An 18,525-nucleotide genomic window follows, 5' to 3' on the forward strand; every position below is an offset into this window, starting at 1 on the left:
ATCCTTTTCAAAGCACAATTCAGTAATTTTTTTAAGTATATTTACAAGGCTGTGCAACCATCACCACTAATTCCCGAGTATTACCCTCCCAAAAAGAAACCCCAAACCCATTAGCAGTCACTCCCCATCTCCCCGCCCCCAACCCCACTAATCTACTTCCTATCTCTATAGATTTGCCTATTTTGGATTCCTATAAATGGATTCATAATAACGTGTTTTTTTGTGAGGGTCTTCTAGCATGTTTTCAGAGTTCATCCATGTTGTTTGGCGTGGATTCTACCCACCACGGGCATTAGTTTCGTAATTAAATCCTGCACACATAGAGGAACAAAAGCTCCCTCTGCAGAGCCAAGCACGGAGTACTTCGAGACCAGGAAAGGAAAGAGTGGGCAAGCGGCAGCCGGAGCTGGAGAACCCGGTGTCCGGCGAGCAGAGAGCAGTCTCCTGCCCTCGGTCTGCGGGCGGGCTGGTGGCAGCAGGATTCTGCGCTTCACTGGCCCAGGTGAGGCCCCCCCCTTGGGCGCCACCTCCGTGACAGCGGGGATTAGCAGTCACACCTTTCCTGCCCTGGTGTAACTCCACGAGAGGACGCGAAGGGTACCTACTGAGCGCTTATCGTACGCCAGGCGCTCGGGGTACCGAGCAGATCGAGAGGGACAGAGGCGCTGGGGGTGGATGAGCGCGCGTAGCCGGCGCCCGGAGATCTCAGGCCGCGGTGGTTATTATTGCTGGTGTTTTCCGTGTGACTGTGGTGACAGCAGAGGGCTGGGAGGCGCGGACTCCGCGGGAAACTGAGGCGAGCGCGCGCAGCAGGAGCAGGGAAGAGTGCCGGGGGAGGGGTGTGCATGGGAGGGGCGGGGCCACACCGCCCCGCTCATCTCCCCGCCCCGTTCACCCCGCGCGGCGGCCACAGTGCAGAGCGAAGGGCGGAGCCTCAAGACATCCCGCCCGATGCCGCGCCCGACACGGTGGCGCGGGGGCAGAGCCTGAAGACACCGCCTCCCCGCGGGCCCTGGACTCCACGGCGCAGGGGGCGGAGCCTGGTGACGCCCCGCCCAGCCCGCGCCGCGCGGGGAGGAGGAGGAGCCCGCGGCGGCCCGCAGTGCAGCGCGAGCGCGCGAGCGGGCGGCGGTGGACTCAGAACGCGGCCGGGCTCGAGCGCCGAGTGGACGTCGCGCAGGCCGGCAGGCCGCGGCCGCCCCTGGATCCTGCCCCGCGCCCCGCGATGCCGACCGCAGGCCCCGCCTGAGCCGCGGCCGCCGGCGCCGGGCGGGCTCCGGGCCGGGGCCATGCGCACGCTACCCTGACGATGCTGCCCGCCCGCCTGGCGCTCGCCCTGGTCCTGGGCCTGTGGCTCGGGGCGCTGGCGGGGGGCCCCGGGCGCGGCTGCGGGCCCTGTGCACCCCCTTGTCAATGCGGCCCGGCACCCGGCGCCGCCTGTCGCGTCAACTGCTCCGGCCGCGGACTGCGGACGCTCGGGCCCGCGCTGCGCATCCCCGCGGACGCCACCATACTGTGAGTAACCCGCCGCCCCGCGACGCGGGCCGGGAGGTTGCCATGGCGCCGGGCGGGCGTGAGCACTGGGGGGCGGTGAGGGCCTGGCGGGGCGCAGGGCGTGGGGAGGCCTCGCCGCGCCTGCACCCTCCAGGGAGAGGCCCGGCCGGGCAGGCCGCCGGCCTGGCGGGCCTCGCAGGGCGTGGGCGCGTCCCCGGCCTCTAGAAGGGGAAACGGAGTGCCGGCCAGGCCTCTCCCAGGGCGAGGCTCCAGCGTAGTGAGGTCCGCCTGACTAAATAAGGAAAACCTGGGACCACGGCCGGCTTGTCAGCCAGTCTGGCCCAGGCCAGAGGGAAACAGAAAAATCCCGGTTTCTGTGAAAACAGAGACATCCCACCCGGTGGGACTCTGCAAACGCGAGCTGATGGGGGGCCCGTGGCAGCGTGCGGGGGCGGGGCGGGGCGGTCTCTGAAGGGAGGCTGCAAACACTTAAACGCTAATTAGACACTAATAGGATGCGGCCTGGCGGATACCCAGGGCATGGGAGCCCAGGGGAAGGAAGCGAGGAGATGGAGAGCTCTGTGTGGCATGGCAGAGAAGGCTTCCCGGTAGAGGTGTCTGGACAAGGGTTAGATGGATATGTAAGACTTGGCTTGACACTTCAGAAGGGGCAGGAAGGTGGGTCCAGGGGAAGAGAGGAGGGAATTGTCTACAAAGACCTGGAGGCTGGACTTGGTCGTTTGTAGATGTAGGGTTTCACTCCCAGTGTGGCAGCTGCAGGGCAAGTGTGAGGGAATGAGGGCCCGATGGGACGTGGGCAGGGGTTCTAAGGGCTTCAAGTGTCCAGTCTAGGGCTCTGATGTTATCCTGGGACTAGTGGTGGGTGGGGTTACCACAGAGGGGTTTAAAATGCTGAAGAGCTGTTGTTGGGTTTGCATGTGGGAAGTAGTAATAATCACCTTTATAGAGAGCTGTCTGGAGTGAGGTCCTGTGCCAAGCTCTGGTTGTGGTCATTGCACCCTCACCCTAACTCTGAGGTGGAGGTACAGTGAAGATCCCATTTTACAGATGGAAAAACTGAGAAGCAGGTGATGCAGTTTGTCCAAGCAACAGTACCAAGTAACAGCCAGTACATGGCAGAACTGGTTTTGACTGAGAGGTGCTCAGGACCCAGAATGAAAACGGTGTAGAGGACTGAGATTTCCAGACAGTTATCCCTGGGGCTGCGAACAGGCTCAGGGCCTGCTGGTCCATATCCCTGGGGCCCCGTTTGGATTTCTTGGGTACTTCCAGGCACCTAAGGCAGGACCTTGACCACAAACTGTTGAATCTGCGGGGTGGGCCCAGGCATTCAGTTTTGTGACACTGTTCCCTGGGTGACAGCAGCATGCGGCTACCTTAAATTGTGAGGCCCAGTGGTCAGTGTTCAGATGAGTTTGGATGTTGAGTGGGTGAAGTAGGGGTGGGCGCTTATCCTGCGCTTATCCTGAGTGGTCCAGATGTTCTTGGGGCTTTGCCAGGTGGGCTTGGGGGTGGGGGAAGAGCAGGTTCTCCAGGGTCAGCTGGGAGCCATGGGGGCTGTGCATGGGGGGCCTGTCATCTTGCTCCATGACCACTGAAGCATGTGCCATCTCTACTGTCTCTTGAGATTAGCCTCCTGTCTGCCACCAGCGTCCACATAATTGCGTCAGACTCCCCTACCCTTTGTTTCTTGATACTGTGGGTGAGGTTACGTGTGTCCCTGGTGGGCTGGGAGCTGCTGGGGGTTAGACTCCTGCTGGTGAGTCCGAGCTGGCCTCCAGGAGCTGTCCAGGGAATAAACAATGCCGATGGGTCCGAGGCCTGCAGCAGGCAGGGCACACTCAGGAGGCTCTTGGAGACAGTGATGGAGCTCGAGTCTGTTGCCTTGCATGTGTCCCCTCAGGCTCTGCTCCTGGGTTTTGGAGGTCCTGGGAGCTGATGGCCTGGCCCAGCCTGAGCTGGCAGGATTCGCAGGGTTGTTGCCCGTCTGTGCAGCAGGACCCTGGGAGACAGGTGGATGAGGAATAGAGGAGACTCCATGCTCTTTACACTTGAAGCTGCTTCTGGGAGGTTTCCAGAAGGCTGGGGGAATTGAGGACCCACAAGAAACAACCCTTGGGTGCAGATGATAAGGCCCCCGCTGGTCCCCCATCTGTACTCTGGGCAGCCCAGCCATTCTGCCTGTCGACCCTGCAAATCCTCTCCTCAGGGAAAGGGAGATAGGTGAGTCTCCTCTTCTCCAAGGGAGAAGGGCTGAGCTCAGAGAAGCCAGGGAGCCTTCTGGGCGAGGGTGTGCTTGTGCAGGGGACCCAGTAGCCTCTTCTGGGGGGGCTTGGGCCTGGTACCTCCGTCATCAGTGTCTTGCAGCCCACCTTTCCATTTGAGACTCCTTGGCCAGTCTGAGGTGTAGCAGGACAGTTGTGTCTAGACCTGGGTGGAAGGCTGGCCCCTAGGGGATTCCGGGCTCCCAGACCCTGGTCTTTCTTGGGTTAATCGATGCTGCTGGGAGGTGGCAGCCTTACGATGGTGATGTCACTCAGCAAAATGCTGTTGCTGCTCTACTTTTAAAGCTTTATGATGGAGAATTTGAACATACACAACAGACACATTAGCCTGGTGAACTTCTCAGACCCAATGCTCTGTGGCCTGCTGTGCCCTACCATACTCCTACCCCTTTAGAACCAAATTCCAGCATCCTCTTCTTTGATCTGTAAGCATTTTGGAGTATATGGCAACGCTGCAGTCACACCTGCAACGAGTAATTCCCTGATCCCATTACATGTCCAATGTATTCAAATTTCAGTCGTTTGAATTGGGATCCAAATAAGGTCCACACAATGCAATTAGTTGGTGTCTTTTAAATCTCTGTTGGTGTATAGGCTTTCCCTCCATCTCTTTTTTCCCTCGTGCAATGTGTTGAGGAAACGAGCTTTGACAATGCCTGAGATTGGGTTGCGTCTATCTCACCTCCCTGGTGTCATTCAATGTGACCCTCTGCCTTCTGCGTTTCCTGTAGATTGATACCTAGTTGGGTCCAGAGCTGTGTTGTATGACGAGTCACATTTCAAGTGCTACCGTGTTGGACAGGACAGCACAGAGGTGGACTGTGTTACCCCAGAAAGGTTTTGATGTGGCAGCGTTTCTCCAGGTGTGGGCTGTCCGTCAGTTTCAGGTGTGGGTGATTTTGGCCGACCACTTCTCAGGTGTTGGGTGTGCACTGCTGAGTTTGGCCTGGGGCCCATCCTGGGTTTTGTGTACTGACTGTCCTGTGTGTGTTTCAGATCTGGGTCTAGGCTTGGAACAGGAATTCAATAAGGGACTTGGTTTGCTGATTGCAATACTGGGGGCCTGAATGTCTTCTGTTGGCCGGGAGCACTCAGGGCCTCCCCCTTCCCTGCCTGTTCCCCTAAATGACAGGCGATTAGGGGAGAGGCTCAACCCTCAGTGTCTGCACAGGACATCGGTGTGAGGGAAGGTAAATAAACCCCTGGACTTGACCTGGGCCTGGCGTGTGCGTAATGTGTTAGACTGCAGGTGCCACATGCACTGCTGCGTTAAGGGCTCGCCGAGCAACAGAAGGTCGTGTCTGTGAGCCCTCGGCTGTGGGGAGTCTGGCTGCTGTGTGCCGGCTCTGTGCTGGGAGTCTTCAAGCCCACCTTTCAGAGGCTCAGTTATGTTAAACCAAACACTCAGATGATGGGGAGGGAACCACTTTGGAGGCGCTGCCCAGAAGGACCCCCAGTGTAAGTGGCATTGATTCAGTACTTGCACAAGAGTCATCTAGGGGCTGGGGGAAGCGTCCCAGGCAGAGAGGTTCGCCTGGTGGAGCCTCAGGCGGAGGAGTAGGAGGTGAGGCCTTTATCGAGAGAGCAGGGAGGGGTGACACCGAAGGGTCCAGGAGGGAAGTGGTGTGCTTGGCGTCTTCTAGAAGGAATGCTGGCTGCTGTGTGGGGACAGTGGCTACCGGGAGGACTCAGGTGTCCTGCACATTCAGCTGATCTCACGCTCACGTTCCCTGAGCTGCACACAATGGCCGGCACTTGGGGATTCAGACTATAAACGCGTGTGTCATGTGAGTTTCCTGGGGAGACACAGGATGCAAATTTGCCAGCACTGTGGACATGAGGGCACACATGCCTCGTGTACGGGGTCCCCCGAATGGGGACTGCAGAGTGGAGAACATGTGCAAATCGTATATCTGATGAGGCACTTGTAGCCAGAATATATAAGAAACCCTTATGACTCCATGCTAGAAAGACAAATGACCCAATTAAAAAATGGGCAAAGGATCTGAACAGACAGCTTTAAAAAAGACATACAAATGACCAATCAGCACATGAAAAGATGCTTAACCGCTTGCTTTTAGGGAAATGTCAATCAAATCATGGTGAGATACCATTTCATATCCACCGTGGTGGCTGTCACCAGAAAGGCAGACAGTAATGAGTGCTGGTGAGGATGTGGAGAAATTGGAACCCTCCTCTGCTGCTGGTGGGGATGTAGAATGGGACAGGCCTGTGGAAAACGATTTGGCAGTTCTGCTCCCAGGTATCTACCCGAGAGAAATGAAACATGTCAACACAAAAACTTGTATACAAATGTTTACAGCAGCATTATTCATAGTAACCAAAGATGGAAACAACCCAACTATCCATCAGCAGATGAATGGATTACTCAGCCATAAAAAGGAATGGAGTGCTGACACAGGCTACAGTTATGGATGAGTCTTGAAAACGATGCTCAGTGAAAGCAGACAGACACCAAAGGCCACGCGTTGAATGATTTCACTAATATGAAATGTCCAGAATGGGCAACTCCATGGAGGCAGAAAGCAGACTAGTGTTGTCTGCGACTGGGGTAGGCGATGGGGGTTTGGGGTGATGAAAAAGTTTTGGAATTAGATAGTGGTGATGGTTGTACAGCCTTGGGAATATGCTAAAAACCACTGAATTGCATACTTTAGAAGGGCGAACTTTATTAGTGTGCGAATTATGGCTGAATTTTAAGAAATCTCTGAAGAAACGACCCAGTAGGCAGCCCCCTCCTACCATTGCCTCGCCTTCTCCCTCCATGGTGGCCGAGTGCCAGGCTCCGTGCTAGGCCCTTTCTGTCCTTTACCTCAGGTGCCTCACACAGGGCTGTGCTGTGGGGGTGGAACCACTCGGTCCCACTCTACAGACCAGGACACGGAGGCTTCCAAGGTTGAGTCATTTCCTAGGGTCACATGGCTGGAGAGTTGTGGCCGAGACGTGATTTCATCAGCAAGCTCTGGGGCATAGCCTTGCAACTGCGTGGCGGGGCCGGGGGTACAACAACAGCAACCTGCTTCGTCAGCTATAGAGAGGTGGCAGCGGGGGTGTCCCTGCGTGGACGCGGTGGGCTTTGGGCTCGGGCCCCAGCTGCTGCTCAGCCCTGCTCTGCCCTTCCCAGCAGCTCCCCCTCAGGCCTCCCTTTGCTGTCCCCGTTCTGGTCCTTCCTGCTGACTTACTGTTTGGTTCCAGGAGGAAGGTGTGGAAGCCCAGGAGTCGGGGATTCAGGCCCTGGGTCAGACCTGGTTTATATCCCAGCACCTACACTTCCTGTGTGACCTTGGCCGAGTCACTCGGCCTCTCTGAGTTTCAATTTCCTCACCTACGAAATGGGCACCATGAGTGGATATACCTTACGGGGTCACAGGGCCTCAGAGGTGAGGGTGTGTGGGGCATTCACAGGGCTCGGTTGCTGTGGTCCCAGTAATTGTAACTTGCCAAAGTGGCTCCCTCCGTCCCCTCCTCTATGCCTGGTCCCCCGGCACTGGCCACCGGGAGATGGACCCCTAGGACCTGCCCTGCTGCAGAGCAGACGAACGGCGGAGGAGAAGTGCCCCTGAGCCAGTGCTCATGTGCTCGTGACTGAGTTGCTCAGACCAAACACTGCGACAGACGGGAGAAGCATAGATGAGCCGGAGCAGGCAGACTCCTACCCACCCCTCAGCGCCCAGGCAGGGAAACCCCACGTCCAGAAGCCATCTGGTCTGAGCTCGGGTGCCTTCAACACAGGGCCACGCGGCTGTTGGGGTTCATCACTCCTGGCACGTTCCGCTTCTGTTTTTATCTCAGTTTTAAGCCTTTGTGGTTTTGGTGCTTCCACGTGGGGATATGTAACAGTTACGAGGCGTGAACAGAACACTGGGAGCTGTCGTAGGCCCCTTGTTCTTGATGATGTGGCAGCCTTGGGACCTGTTTGCACGCCAGCCACTCGGCGTCTCCCACAGCAAGTTGGTCCTGCTGCCACCTCAGCTGTCGCACACGGCACCTCTCTGTGATTTCTCGGGAAGCTGACTCAGGCGGTTTTGGAGAAGGTGCGCCTGGCGCCTGCCAGACTCAGTTTCCCTTTCCCGGTTCTCTACAGGCTCCTCCCACCGTCGTCCTCTTCCCTCAGGCCAGGGCGTCTCCTCGTCGGCTGCCTGTTGGGGCTCCTTGTCTGCTCTCCACAGGCTGTGCCTGGGGACCACCATCTTGTGACAACTGGCTGGGCTGGGCGGTGCTGCCAGATGTGGCCCCACCCCGAGACCCTGCCAGCGGCCCCTGTGCCAGGTGGGTGGGGAGTGTGGAGACCCTGGCCCCGAGGGAGACTCCGGCTGGGGTTTGGTTTCCAGTGCAGGAGCCATTTTGGATGGAGACGCACGTTTTCTTTTCCGGAACACTGTGTGGTGGCCCGCGCCAGCCGCGGGAACCCAGTGGGCCCAGCCCGACGAGCACTCTGGAATGAAAACATCCCGTTTCTCCTGCCACTGTCTGGGGTGGCGCAGCATCTGGGCTCGGGCACCCGGAGGCCTGGCCCGTGTGCTGGGTTGCTCCTCTCCAGCTGGCTGAGGCCGCGTGCGGCGGGGGCGCTGCTGAGTGAAAGGCAGCTGGAAAATGCAGCTCACGTCCTTTTTCCCGGAACACCTCGTTCTTTATGGCTTGGCAGCTGTCTCCGCCAAGGGGCCCAGTGGTGCCCAGCTGCTGATGCCAGCGAGGGGCTGCCTTTGGGGGCCAAGGTGGGCAGGGCTCTTTCCTTTCCAGAGATGCCTCGTGGGCCCAGGCCTGACAAAGCGGGGTGCCCCCGATTTTAGCAGCCCCCGTGCCTTCAGTACCCTTGGGGCCACTCTAGAAGGGGCTTTGTCCCAAGGCAGGGAGAGCCAGCTTTCCCTTCTGGTCGAGGTGGGGAATGAGGGCCAGGGCTCACGGGAAGGCTAATGGCACCAGTGGCCCCCGGGTCCTGCGCCTCCACACTGCTCTGTAGCCCTGGTGTCGGTTGGATCCTGCCAGCGGCCCTGCCAGCGGCTGAGTGGGTGCTGAGGTTGCTGGCCACACTGAACTGATGCTTCTGCCCCTGGAAAGCCAGAGGCTCAGTGCCGGCTCCCCGGCCAGGGTGGGAAGAGCCCCAGCTGCCTTTCTCCTTCCCTCTTCAGACTCCGGGGAGGCGAGGAGGGGTCTCCCTGAGCCTCAGCATTCCCATTTGTGGAGGGGATGTCGCAGCCCCTGCCCTGGCTGGCTGTGACAGGCCAGAGTGCGGAGGGAACATCTGCTGAGTGCAGTGCTCTGAGGCCCCAGCTGTGGGTCCTTTTCCTCCCCTGCCCTTGAAGGGAGGCCCCAAATCCCCAGCTGCAGGTGGAAGAGTAAGCTGGCCCCCTCTCTGGGTGGGCCCCCTCCTTCCTAGCCCCTGGCCACCTCCCTGGTCTGTTTATGCCCGATGGTGGCTGGTCTCAGTGCCTCCCCTCAGAGCTGGGCGGTGTGGAGGGTGCCCCACGGCCTCGTCCCCTTCCTGAGGTTCCCCTCCCTGTCCTGGCCTGTGGTCCCAGGGGGATCCTAGGCAGGCTTTGTCACCACACCAGACACCCATGTCATCCTGGTGATAGTTCAGTTGTGGGATGGCAAAGCTCCATGAGGGAGCCCCACAAAATACCCTGTGAAATGGGCACTGTTTGCTGTTCCAATGCCCTGGGGCCGGGAGGCTGTGGAGGGGTCTCATGCAGGCCTTTCCCTCTCGTCTTCAAGGCCAAGATCCCCTACCCCCTTCTTGCTGATTCCTTGGGCCCTGGTTTGCAGTCAGGTGGGGTGAGAGCTGGGGTGCAGAGCCCCCAAGGATCTGGCAGGCCCACACCCTGCCCACCTCCCCAGCTCATCCCATCCGCGTGTTTTTTTTTTGGTGTTTTTTTTTTCAAATCAGCTCTCTCCTAAACTTGAATTCATTAATTTAAACGTCATCATATCCGGCCCTGGAAGCCAGCCTCACTCTCCATAAATAGAAGGGAATGAAAGCAGAATGAGGTTATTAGACTCAGACTGGCGCGGGTGCTGGGCTCCCAGCTGCCTGTCCCCAGTGCTGAAAGGAGTCATTAGTGAGGTGGTGAGGTGGTGAGTGGGTGGCAGTGCCAGGTCTGAGTGCCGAGGTGTTGGCAGGGATCCCCTGAGGGGCCCTGGACCAGCACTGTGGCCTCTCTTCCCTTCCTGCGCCTGGCTTCTCAGGGGCCGTGTTAGGCGCCCCCCTGGCTTTGCTGAGGGGAACCTGTTTCTCTTCGGAGCCTGTGGGGCCTCCGGGGAGAGGATGGGCTGGCTTAGCCGGCAGCAGCAGGGCCCACTGAGGCTGCATTTCCAGGAACCAGGAGGGCTGGAGGAAGAGGGAGGAGCCTGGAGCCCTGGGCCCTGGATGGGGAGTGGGGTGCCTGCCGCCCACTGCGCTGTCCTGTCCTGCCAGAGGGAGGAGGCAGCTGCTGGCTCTGGAGGAGCCAGTTACATAACATGTACAGGCTACCCCTCTGGAGCCCATTCCCCTCAAGCCCTGTTTCCAGCAAGGCAGCCAGCACCGGGGTGGGGGTGCTGGGCTGGGGCCTGGCAGTCGCCCCCACCGCTGACCACATGCGTCTGGAATGTGCAGATGTTTCCTTGGGGGCTCCAGCTGGCCCCCAAACCCCGCCCAGCATCTGGACTGGGGAGCAGGCACCCAAGGCCACTCTCCTCCTTGGAAGAGGAGGAAACTGAGGCTGCTCTGGGCTGCAGGACAGGGTCTAGGCTTGTCTGGGGGCTCTGTTTCCTCAGCTCTAAAAGTGACGGGCCCCGGAGCCACCTGGGAACGAACGCTCCAGACATGCTGTCTCCGGGACCCAACCCTCTTCTGGCCTCCACCTCCCACACCGACTCACTCACCTTCATACGTGTAGCCCCCTTCTATCTCTCTCTGCTGTGGCTCTGAGACTCCCTCTTCTCCTCTCTCCCCCTCCCCTGTCCCCCTCTCCCCTGCCCCCCTCTTCCCCTTCCTGCCTCCCATCCCCTCTGTAAAGCCTGGGATGTGAGCAGGGCCAAAGCCCTGTGTGGGGAGGGCAGAAGGAGCTGCCTTTGTCCATCGGATGGGGGGCCCTTAGCATCTTCCGCTGGGTACCTGCAGCTTGGTGGTGAAAGCAGAGGTCCCTGACCCAGCTCTTGTTTGGACCAGGAAGGATGAGAGCCAGCGGCACAGGGATGCCCCAGAGGGCGCCTGAGCCCCAGGATAAGGATGCAGTCCCGGGAGAGGCTGGTCCTCCCCTTGAGAACGTCTGATCTGCAAGGCAGGGGGAGTTGGGAGCACCCCTGCGTGGGGACAGACTGGGTTCCCCCGTGACTGCGGGGCACTGTGGGGGTAGGAGGAGGAGGGCCCAGGTTGTGGGGTAGACCAGGGGTCTTTCCTCCGTCCCCAACACTTGCCTGTCCTGAGCAGGAGAGGGGACGGCAGAGGGCCAGACTGGGTGGGAGAGCCCCTATCTCTGACCGTGGGGTTCATGTCTGGTGCAGCAGGCAGTGGGGGCCCCTCCCAGCCCTATCCCTGCTGCCTGGGGAGGTGACACGTGTCTTGTGCTTTCATGGGTGTGTGCCTGTCCCCGGTCACCCCTCCCCCCCAGCCGCCCTGACCCCTCCAGCCTTGGCTCTGTGTGTGTGTGTGTGTGTGTGTTGGGGGGGGGGGTCCCTGGAAGTTGCTGGCTTGGGCCTTGCAGGGGCCTGGGAGGGTCCAGCTGGCCCAGAGGGTGGGCCCTGCCTGGCTCAGGGCCTCTCAGGGTGCTGTCTGGCCAGGCTGCTGGCTCTCCTGTGGGGCCTGGCACTGCTGCTTGGCCAGCCTCTGCTGCTTCTGCCCACTGTGTGGGCTCCTGTACGTGCTCCTTGGGCCTGCTGTGTCCTGTCAGGCCCCTAAGTGTGGGGGCAGGGCTTCAGATTGCAATGATGTCACCTGGGGGGGTGCAGAGGAAGCCCGAGGGGCTGGAGTGGGGATGGGGCTGGCCTGTGGCCACCTTGGCGTTCCCCCAGAACATGGATGGCAAAAGCAGATGGAGATGTGGAAAGTGGCTGTGCAGGGCCTTGAGGCTGTGGGCCTGGGTGAGGACTCCACACGTCCCCCTCCAGGGGCCCCCCCATCCAGTCGCCCCCCATGACCCTCCAGTGACCTCTCCTCTAGTGTCTTCTCTGCCCCCAACCCCTCCAGTATATGTAGTTGCCCATGGCTTGCCCCATGCAGATATTTCCATATGAGGGGGGGGGGCTGTGGTGTGGCCCCTGGCTCTGCCCTCTGGGGGGTGGGCTGGGCAGAGTTGGGCCCGCAGGGTCCCTGAGGCCCTTTGTCCTTTTCTCTGCACCATGGGCCAGCCAGGCCCAGGTGAGGGCTGGAGAGAAGGGTCGGAGGGGTGCGGTGCAGGGAGCACGTGGCCAGCACCCGTGATGGGGAGACGGTCTGTGTGTGTGAGGAAAGTTCCACGGGGCTGCTGGGCCAGCAGACTTGGATGGAAGACTTAGCTGGGCTGTGGATGGCCTGGAGCCGTGGGCCAGGGAGCCCAGGGACGGCGCTGGACCCCACTCCACCCTGGTTTCTCAGGCACTGTAGGCGGCTCCCAGCAGCTGTCACTCATGATGAATTTTGCAGAAAACAGGATGTAGAAAAACACTTCAGGGGTTTTCCTTCTTTCTTTCCTCCTCCGAGGCCTGGGCTGGGCAGCTCTCCCTGGAGCTGTGGGTGTGTGTTTCATGCCTGCACTTCCCCTCATGCCACCGTCCTGTCCCCCAGGCCATCTCTCTGGACCATCGTACTCTCCAGGGCTGTTGCTTCTTGGCTTCTGGGCCTGATTCCTCCTCACAGGCCCGATTCCACTGCTGTCCTTACCTCAGCCACTGGGAAGTGCCCACTGTAGGTCTAACTGAACTCCAGGGTACCGTTGACCAAGAGGTAGGAGCGTGGCTGCCTGGCCACGTCCCGGCCTGTCTCACCCACCCCAGGGATGGTGTGGACACGCCAGCGTGCCGGCTGTGGGCACAGTGCTGTGCAGTGCTGGAGGGCCTTGGCCTATGCCGGGAGAGACCATACGTCCTTTCTTTTTTTAAAAAAGCACACATGACTGTCCTAAGTCGTTTATTAGGTCAGAGTTTTACACCCGTTGCTCATATTTGTGGTACCAGTGGAGCTGGAGAGTGTCGCCTTCTGCAGGTCATAAGGCGGGAACCATTGGTGTGGGGGGACCTGCCCCTTTAAGGCACAGCTGCGGTGATCGGCTGTTTGTCAGGGTTTCTTGGGATAGTTGGATGGAATGGATCAGTGAGCATAACCTCAGGGAATTTGTGTGTGGTGTCTTCACCAACCCACTAAGAATCCGGGACTCTCAGGGCCCTGCAATAGTGTCCAGCTTTTGGCTACAGACTGAAGGCTTCAAGCAGACGAGCTGGTTACCACCATGATGGACAGGCCTGCGTGGGTTCCCTTAGGAAGTGGGCGTGCGCGCCCACCGAGTCCCTTACCTGACAACCTGCTCTCCCAGTCTTGCAGCTGATTGGCGGCTGGGGCGGGACCTGTGGTGGAGTCCAGAGAGGGGTGGTACTGCCCACAGAGCACCCGAGAAGAAAGCACTGTGCCCCCTCCATGGCTCGTGGAAGCACTTGTGAGCGCCCATCTGGGCTTCCTTAACGGCAGCTACCGGACTGAAAGGAAAACGCCTCCCTGTGTGGGAAAGGACCAGGGACGCTGGCCTCGGTTGGAGAGGGCAGAGGCGGCACTGCCAGAGGGCCCATCCCTGTGGCCCCTGCCCCCAAAGGTCTCTCAGCTGCTGGAATTCTTGGAACCCGTGCCCTGGGCATGGGCTCCCTGTCCCACAACCCTTGAGGGGAAGGGACCTGCGTGTGCAAACATACACACCCTGTCTCCACATAGGAAACAGGCTGGGTGAGAGCGGCGGCATCTACAAGGCGGGCGGAGCTCGGGCCCTGAGCCCACGGGCTGTGGCCAGTGCCACGGCTTGGAGTGGACGTAGCCTCGCGGCCCCGACCTCCTAGGCTGAGTGGCTCCTGGCCCCCCTTGTCCACCCTCTGAAGCTCCCCCTCCTGGCCCTGGGTCTCACCCCAACCCCTGCTCCAGGCCCCGTTGGGCAGCCTGTCTGTCTCTTCCTGCACTGAAGCCTCCACACCCCATTTCTCCTACTTCAAGAGCAGAAAGAGTGTGGAAAATCTAGGGGATCTGCCTGCTCTTGAGAATGGGGTTGTTTCTCTGCACCCCCTTCCAGGGCTTTCTTTAGTTTCCGTTTGAACAGTTGCAGGGGGAGGGGGCTGCATTTTGCACCTGCCTTTTTTCTGACTTTGTGTGCCAAGAGGGGGTGTCAGGCCACACTTGCCAGTGGGCTCAGGGCTCTCAAACTATAAATCATGTCACATCTTTTCAGGTGAGGGGAAAGAATGTCTGTCCCTCTCGATGCGTGTGGCTACACTGCTTCCCAAAGCAGTCAGGTTCTCAGTGCGGTGGGTGGCATGAGTGTGTGACCTGGCACCTGCAGTGCCATTTGAACTTCTTGCTGGGAGGAGAGCTTTGCCAAATTAGGTGTGCTGGCATCCTGCCACCTGGTCAGAGCAGTGGTGGCGCTGCTGTGGGTTTTTCTGGCGGAAGCCCCGTCCCTACCTAGTCCCAGCCAAAGCTCTGGCCCACCAGCACCACCCCGCCCCACGGTACGCCTGTCCGTATCATGGCCCCAGCACCACCAGAGGTCCCACCACCACCAGGAGGACCTGCCCCCTGTTCTGCCTGCCCCTCTGACCATGTCTGAGGTTCCACTCGCAGCCCGTCTCGTGGAGTCCCCGGTTCACTGTAGGACCGTGGTCTTGCCCACCTGCTGCATGTACTCCCCTACTGAGGCCGCCTGTGGCCTGCAGCCCCAGGCCGCCCGAGGCCGGTGACAGGTGAGCACTTATGTCCACATGCCATCTGCTCAGCACTGAGTCCCCCGACAGCCGCTGCCTTTGCAGAGAGAGAGAGGGAGACAGAGAGAGAGACAGAGAGAGCCCAGGCTCCGGGGGGTTGGCTGACTATGTGTACAGTCCATCTCCGCACCCCCTTAGTGGGAGCTGCAGGGGGCAGGAGCTCCCCCCATTGGTCACTGCAGAAGCTCCTCAGATAGCCCCCTGCTGTACTGGGAGCCAGGATAGTGGGAGCAGCCTAGCTGAGACCAAGTACCCCTTGGAAGGTTGCGAGTATTTGGATATTGTGGCCAGCAGGTCTCCAGGGAGGAGCAGTGGTCAAGGGATGGGGTGGGGGTCAGTTCCTGACCCTGGTTCCAGAGGTGGTCCTGGGCATCGTGAGCTGCGCAGGGGGACTGTGCCATGCATCCCAGCCTGCCAAGCCCTGGGACTCTGTCTGTCTGCGCCTTGCCCATGACCTTGGGGCCTGGGCTAGCAACGCAGTGCCTCGGCTCGCAGGAGGACCTCGTTTGACACCAGCCTAGTCTTACTAAGCTCCTGCTGTGTTTGGAGCAGGCTTGGGATAGCAGCGCCCATTCCAGAAGGTGGCTGGTGGGAGCTGGGCTTTAGGACACCCCCGGGCTGCCATTGGGGTTTGGACCAATGGCTGCAGCTGGGGTAGGGTTGGGAAGCCTGCATTTTAGGAGCTGGGTTGGCAGGCCTGGAGGAGGCACCAGTGGACCCCCGGTCTCTGTATGACTGGGTGGTCATTGGTGGGAAGACAGGGCTGGTGAGAGGCATTCTGGGACCTGGGAGCATGAGTAGTGACACCTGGAAGGGCAGGGGCTTGTGGGCGGGAAGCCCAGGCCTCTTCTGTTTGGAGACCATGGTGGGAGCCTGGGGAGAGGACGAGGAGGGTGGGGTGGGTCAGGTGACCGGAGGTGTTCACCAATTCAAGGTGGTCCACAGGTCCCCAACCCATGAGGTGGATGGGCAGGGGCGACTGTGACCTCCACCTCCTGGCTGGGAAGGCAGGTGGTACTGTTAGCCAAAGAGTGTGTCCTTGACGTGTGAGTCCCAACTGTCTTTGCACAAATTCTTGTGGAGTCACAGTCTGTTTCAGGAGGTTCCCTTTCGTTGGTCAGTTTGTCCACTCCGACATACATAACACAGTTTTACATAACGTCAATCCACGCTTCAGCCTTTCTGGATGCTTCCCACGGGACGTTATGCTTCGCATTGAACCTGTGTGTTATCTTGTTGACTGGAGTTTTCATTGGGGTCGTGTTAACCTCAAGGTTTAACATGGGCTGTCATTGTCACTGTGGTATGGCCTCATCTACCAGGGCCCCCTGTTCACCTGGTCTGTGTGTCCCACTGGAGCTTACGGACATTCAGAGGCCCCCTCAGCTGGAAGCAGCTGGCCCCCTGGCCCTGGAGACCCCTGGGCTGCCCTGGTGTGTTTTAAACCCTGTAGGGGAGGTGAAGTCTGCCCTCCATGGACCGGCCCTGCTGGGCCAGGGGGCAGGGGACAAGTGGGGCCTTGGCTCTGCAGGGGAATGGGACAGGGCATGGATGGAGTGCTGAGGGGCCCCAGCCTTCTGCCTCTGTTTCCCCAGATGTGAATTCATTCCGATTCTCCATCCTGGCCTGGGACTAGGGAGCTCAGGCGTGGGAGGCCACAATTGGTGGTGCTGGGGAGCTTCTGGGACAGGCCCGGGGTCGGCTTTGTGCCCCACCCGGGGCTCCAGCACTGACCCGTGACTGATTTGCTTCCCAGAGACGTCTCCCACAATCTGCTCCGGGCCCTGGACGTCGGGCTCCTGGCGAACCTCTCGGCGCTGACGGAGCTGTGAGTGTCCTGTCCAGCGTGGCTATAGGATTCCTCGGGGTGGGCAGGTGGTGGCTGCTTGTCAGCATTGCGGTTATGGGGGCATTGCTCAGACCTCACCAAATCCCCCCTTTCTTCCAGGGACATAAGCAACAATAAGATTTCTACGTTAGAAGAAAGAACATTTGCTAATTTATTTAATTTAAGTGAAATGTAAGTTGCGTTGCGTTTGGTGGGTGTTAGTGGCTGGGCCCGTGGCCTCCACACGTGTGAGACCGGACCCTGGGGGACTGTGTGCTTGCCTGCTGGAGCCCCCCACCCAGGGCCTGGCAGGCTGCTACAGGGGTGGTGGGAGGCTGTCCATGTCGTGGGGCCCTGGCCTCCCCAGGGTGAGGCCGGCCCAGACCCTTCCTCAAGGCCAGGCCTGGTCCCCCATACTTGTCGCACCGTCCGCCGAGCGTCCGGCCCTGCCTCCCACAGAAACCTGAGCGGGAACCCGCTGGAGTGTGACTGCGGTCTGGCGTGGCTGCCGCGCTGGGCAGCAGAGCAGCGGGTCCGTATCGTGCAGCCCGAGGCGGCCACTTGTGCAGGGCCTGGCCCCCTGGCTGGCCGGCCCCTCCTCCAGGTCCCCTTGTCTGATGGCGGCTGTGGTGAGTACAGGTGGGGCAGGGCCAGCTCAGCGCTTCCCTGCAGGACACCCCGGCTGAGAAGGGACCCGACAGGCACTCAGGAGTCACCTGCTGGGGGGTGGGGGGGGGGTAGAAGAGGGGGACCTGGGCAACAGATACACTGGCGAATAATTACAGGGCTGAGACAGACTGACCGGGTGAGGTGCAGCAAGGCCCCTGGGTCAGGGGGACCGGACGGGTGGCGGGTGGGGAGACTGGCCGGGGGTTGGGGCAGGGGGATCTGGGATCTAGAATGGCGGCTGAGAGACAGCTGTCTGCCGCTTCCAGGTGAGGAGTATGTCGCCTGCCTCCCCGACAACAGCACAGGTGCCGTGACGCTGGTAGCCTTCTCAGCTGCCCATGAGAGCCCGCTGGTGCCCGAGGCCTGCAGTGCCTTCTGCTTCTCGGCCGGTCAGGGCCTTGCGGCCCTCTCAGAGCAGGGCCACTGCCTGTGCGGGGTGGCCCAGCCCCCTAACACCTCCTCCGCCTGCCTGCCCTTCTGCTCTGGTCTCCCGCTGCCCCCTGCCCCTGCCTGCAGGAGCCCCACCCTCCTGCAGAATGTCTTCCCTGCCTCCCCGGGGGCCACCCTGGTGGGGCCCCATGGACCCCTGGCCTCTGGCCAGCCAGCGGCCTTCCATGTCACTGCCTCGCTACCTGTCAGCTCCACACGCTGGGACTTCGGCGATGGCTCCCCCGAGGTGGACATTGCTGGTCCGGCTGCTACTCACCGCTATGTGCTGCCCGGGCACTATCCAGTGACAGTTGTGCTGGCCCTGGGGGCTGGCTCAGCCCAGCTGGGGACAGAAGTGCAGGTGGAGGCGGCCCCGACGGCCCTGGAGCTCGTGTGTCCAGCCTCGGTGCACACTGATGAACCCCTCGAGCTCGGAGTCCGAAACCGTGGCGGCTCAGGCCTGGCGGCCACCTACAACATTGTGGCGCTGGGCGAGGCGCCGGCCCAAGGTGGGTGCCTGCTGGGCCCCGGTCACCCCAGGGTCGGGGGCACACGGGGCAGTGTCCTGAGTGGGCACACACTGATAACCCCATCTCTCTGCCTGCCGGCCTCCAGTGGTGCATCCGCTGTGCCCCTCTGACACCGAGGTCTTCCCTGGTAACGGGCACTGCTACCGCCTGGTGGCAGAGAAGGTGGCCTGGCTGCAGGCGCAGGAGCAGTGCCGGGCCTGGGCCGGGGCCGCCCTGGCCATGGTGGACAGTCCTGCCGTCCAGCACTTCCTGGTCTCCCGGGTCACCAGGTGCCTGCCCCCACCCCCAAGAGGCTGAGAGGTTTGGAGGGGGGTCCCCAGGACACTCGGGTGGG

At 60.5% G+C, this 18,525-nt stretch overlaps 1 protein-coding gene across 2 annotated transcripts in view; it reads left to right on the plus strand.

Moving 5' to 3' along the window:
* The first annotated feature begins 1,085 nt into the window (after nucleotides 1-1,085).
* Nucleotides 1,086-18,525, plus strand: part of PKD1 (polycystin 1, transient receptor potential channel interacting) — a 44,960-nt gene continuing 27,520 nt past the window's right edge. The window contains exons 1-6 of one of the 2 annotated variants that reach the window (XM_074322646.2): nucleotides 1,086-1,515; nucleotides 16,492-16,563; nucleotides 16,684-16,755; nucleotides 17,023-17,192; nucleotides 17,499-18,170; nucleotides 18,277-18,460. In XM_074322646.2, the coding sequence (XP_074178747.2) occupies nucleotides 1,310-1,515; nucleotides 16,492-16,563; nucleotides 16,684-16,755; nucleotides 17,023-17,192; nucleotides 17,499-18,170; nucleotides 18,277-18,460 (1,376 nt within the window). In that variant the 5' untranslated portion in view covers nucleotides 1,086-1,309. The remainder of the gene's footprint in view (nucleotides 1,516-16,491; nucleotides 16,564-16,683; nucleotides 16,756-17,022; nucleotides 17,193-17,498; nucleotides 18,171-18,276; nucleotides 18,461-18,525) is intronic. The other variant, XM_019713061.3, reaches the window with a different exon arrangement.

Source organism: Rhinolophus sinicus, chromosome 10 (assembly GCF_057876585.1).
Source record: "Rhinolophus sinicus isolate RSI-liver-muscle chromosome 10, RSI-T2T, whole genome shotgun sequence".
In the NCBI taxonomy this organism is placed as follows: Eukaryota; Metazoa; Chordata; class Mammalia; order Chiroptera; family Rhinolophidae; genus Rhinolophus; species Rhinolophus sinicus.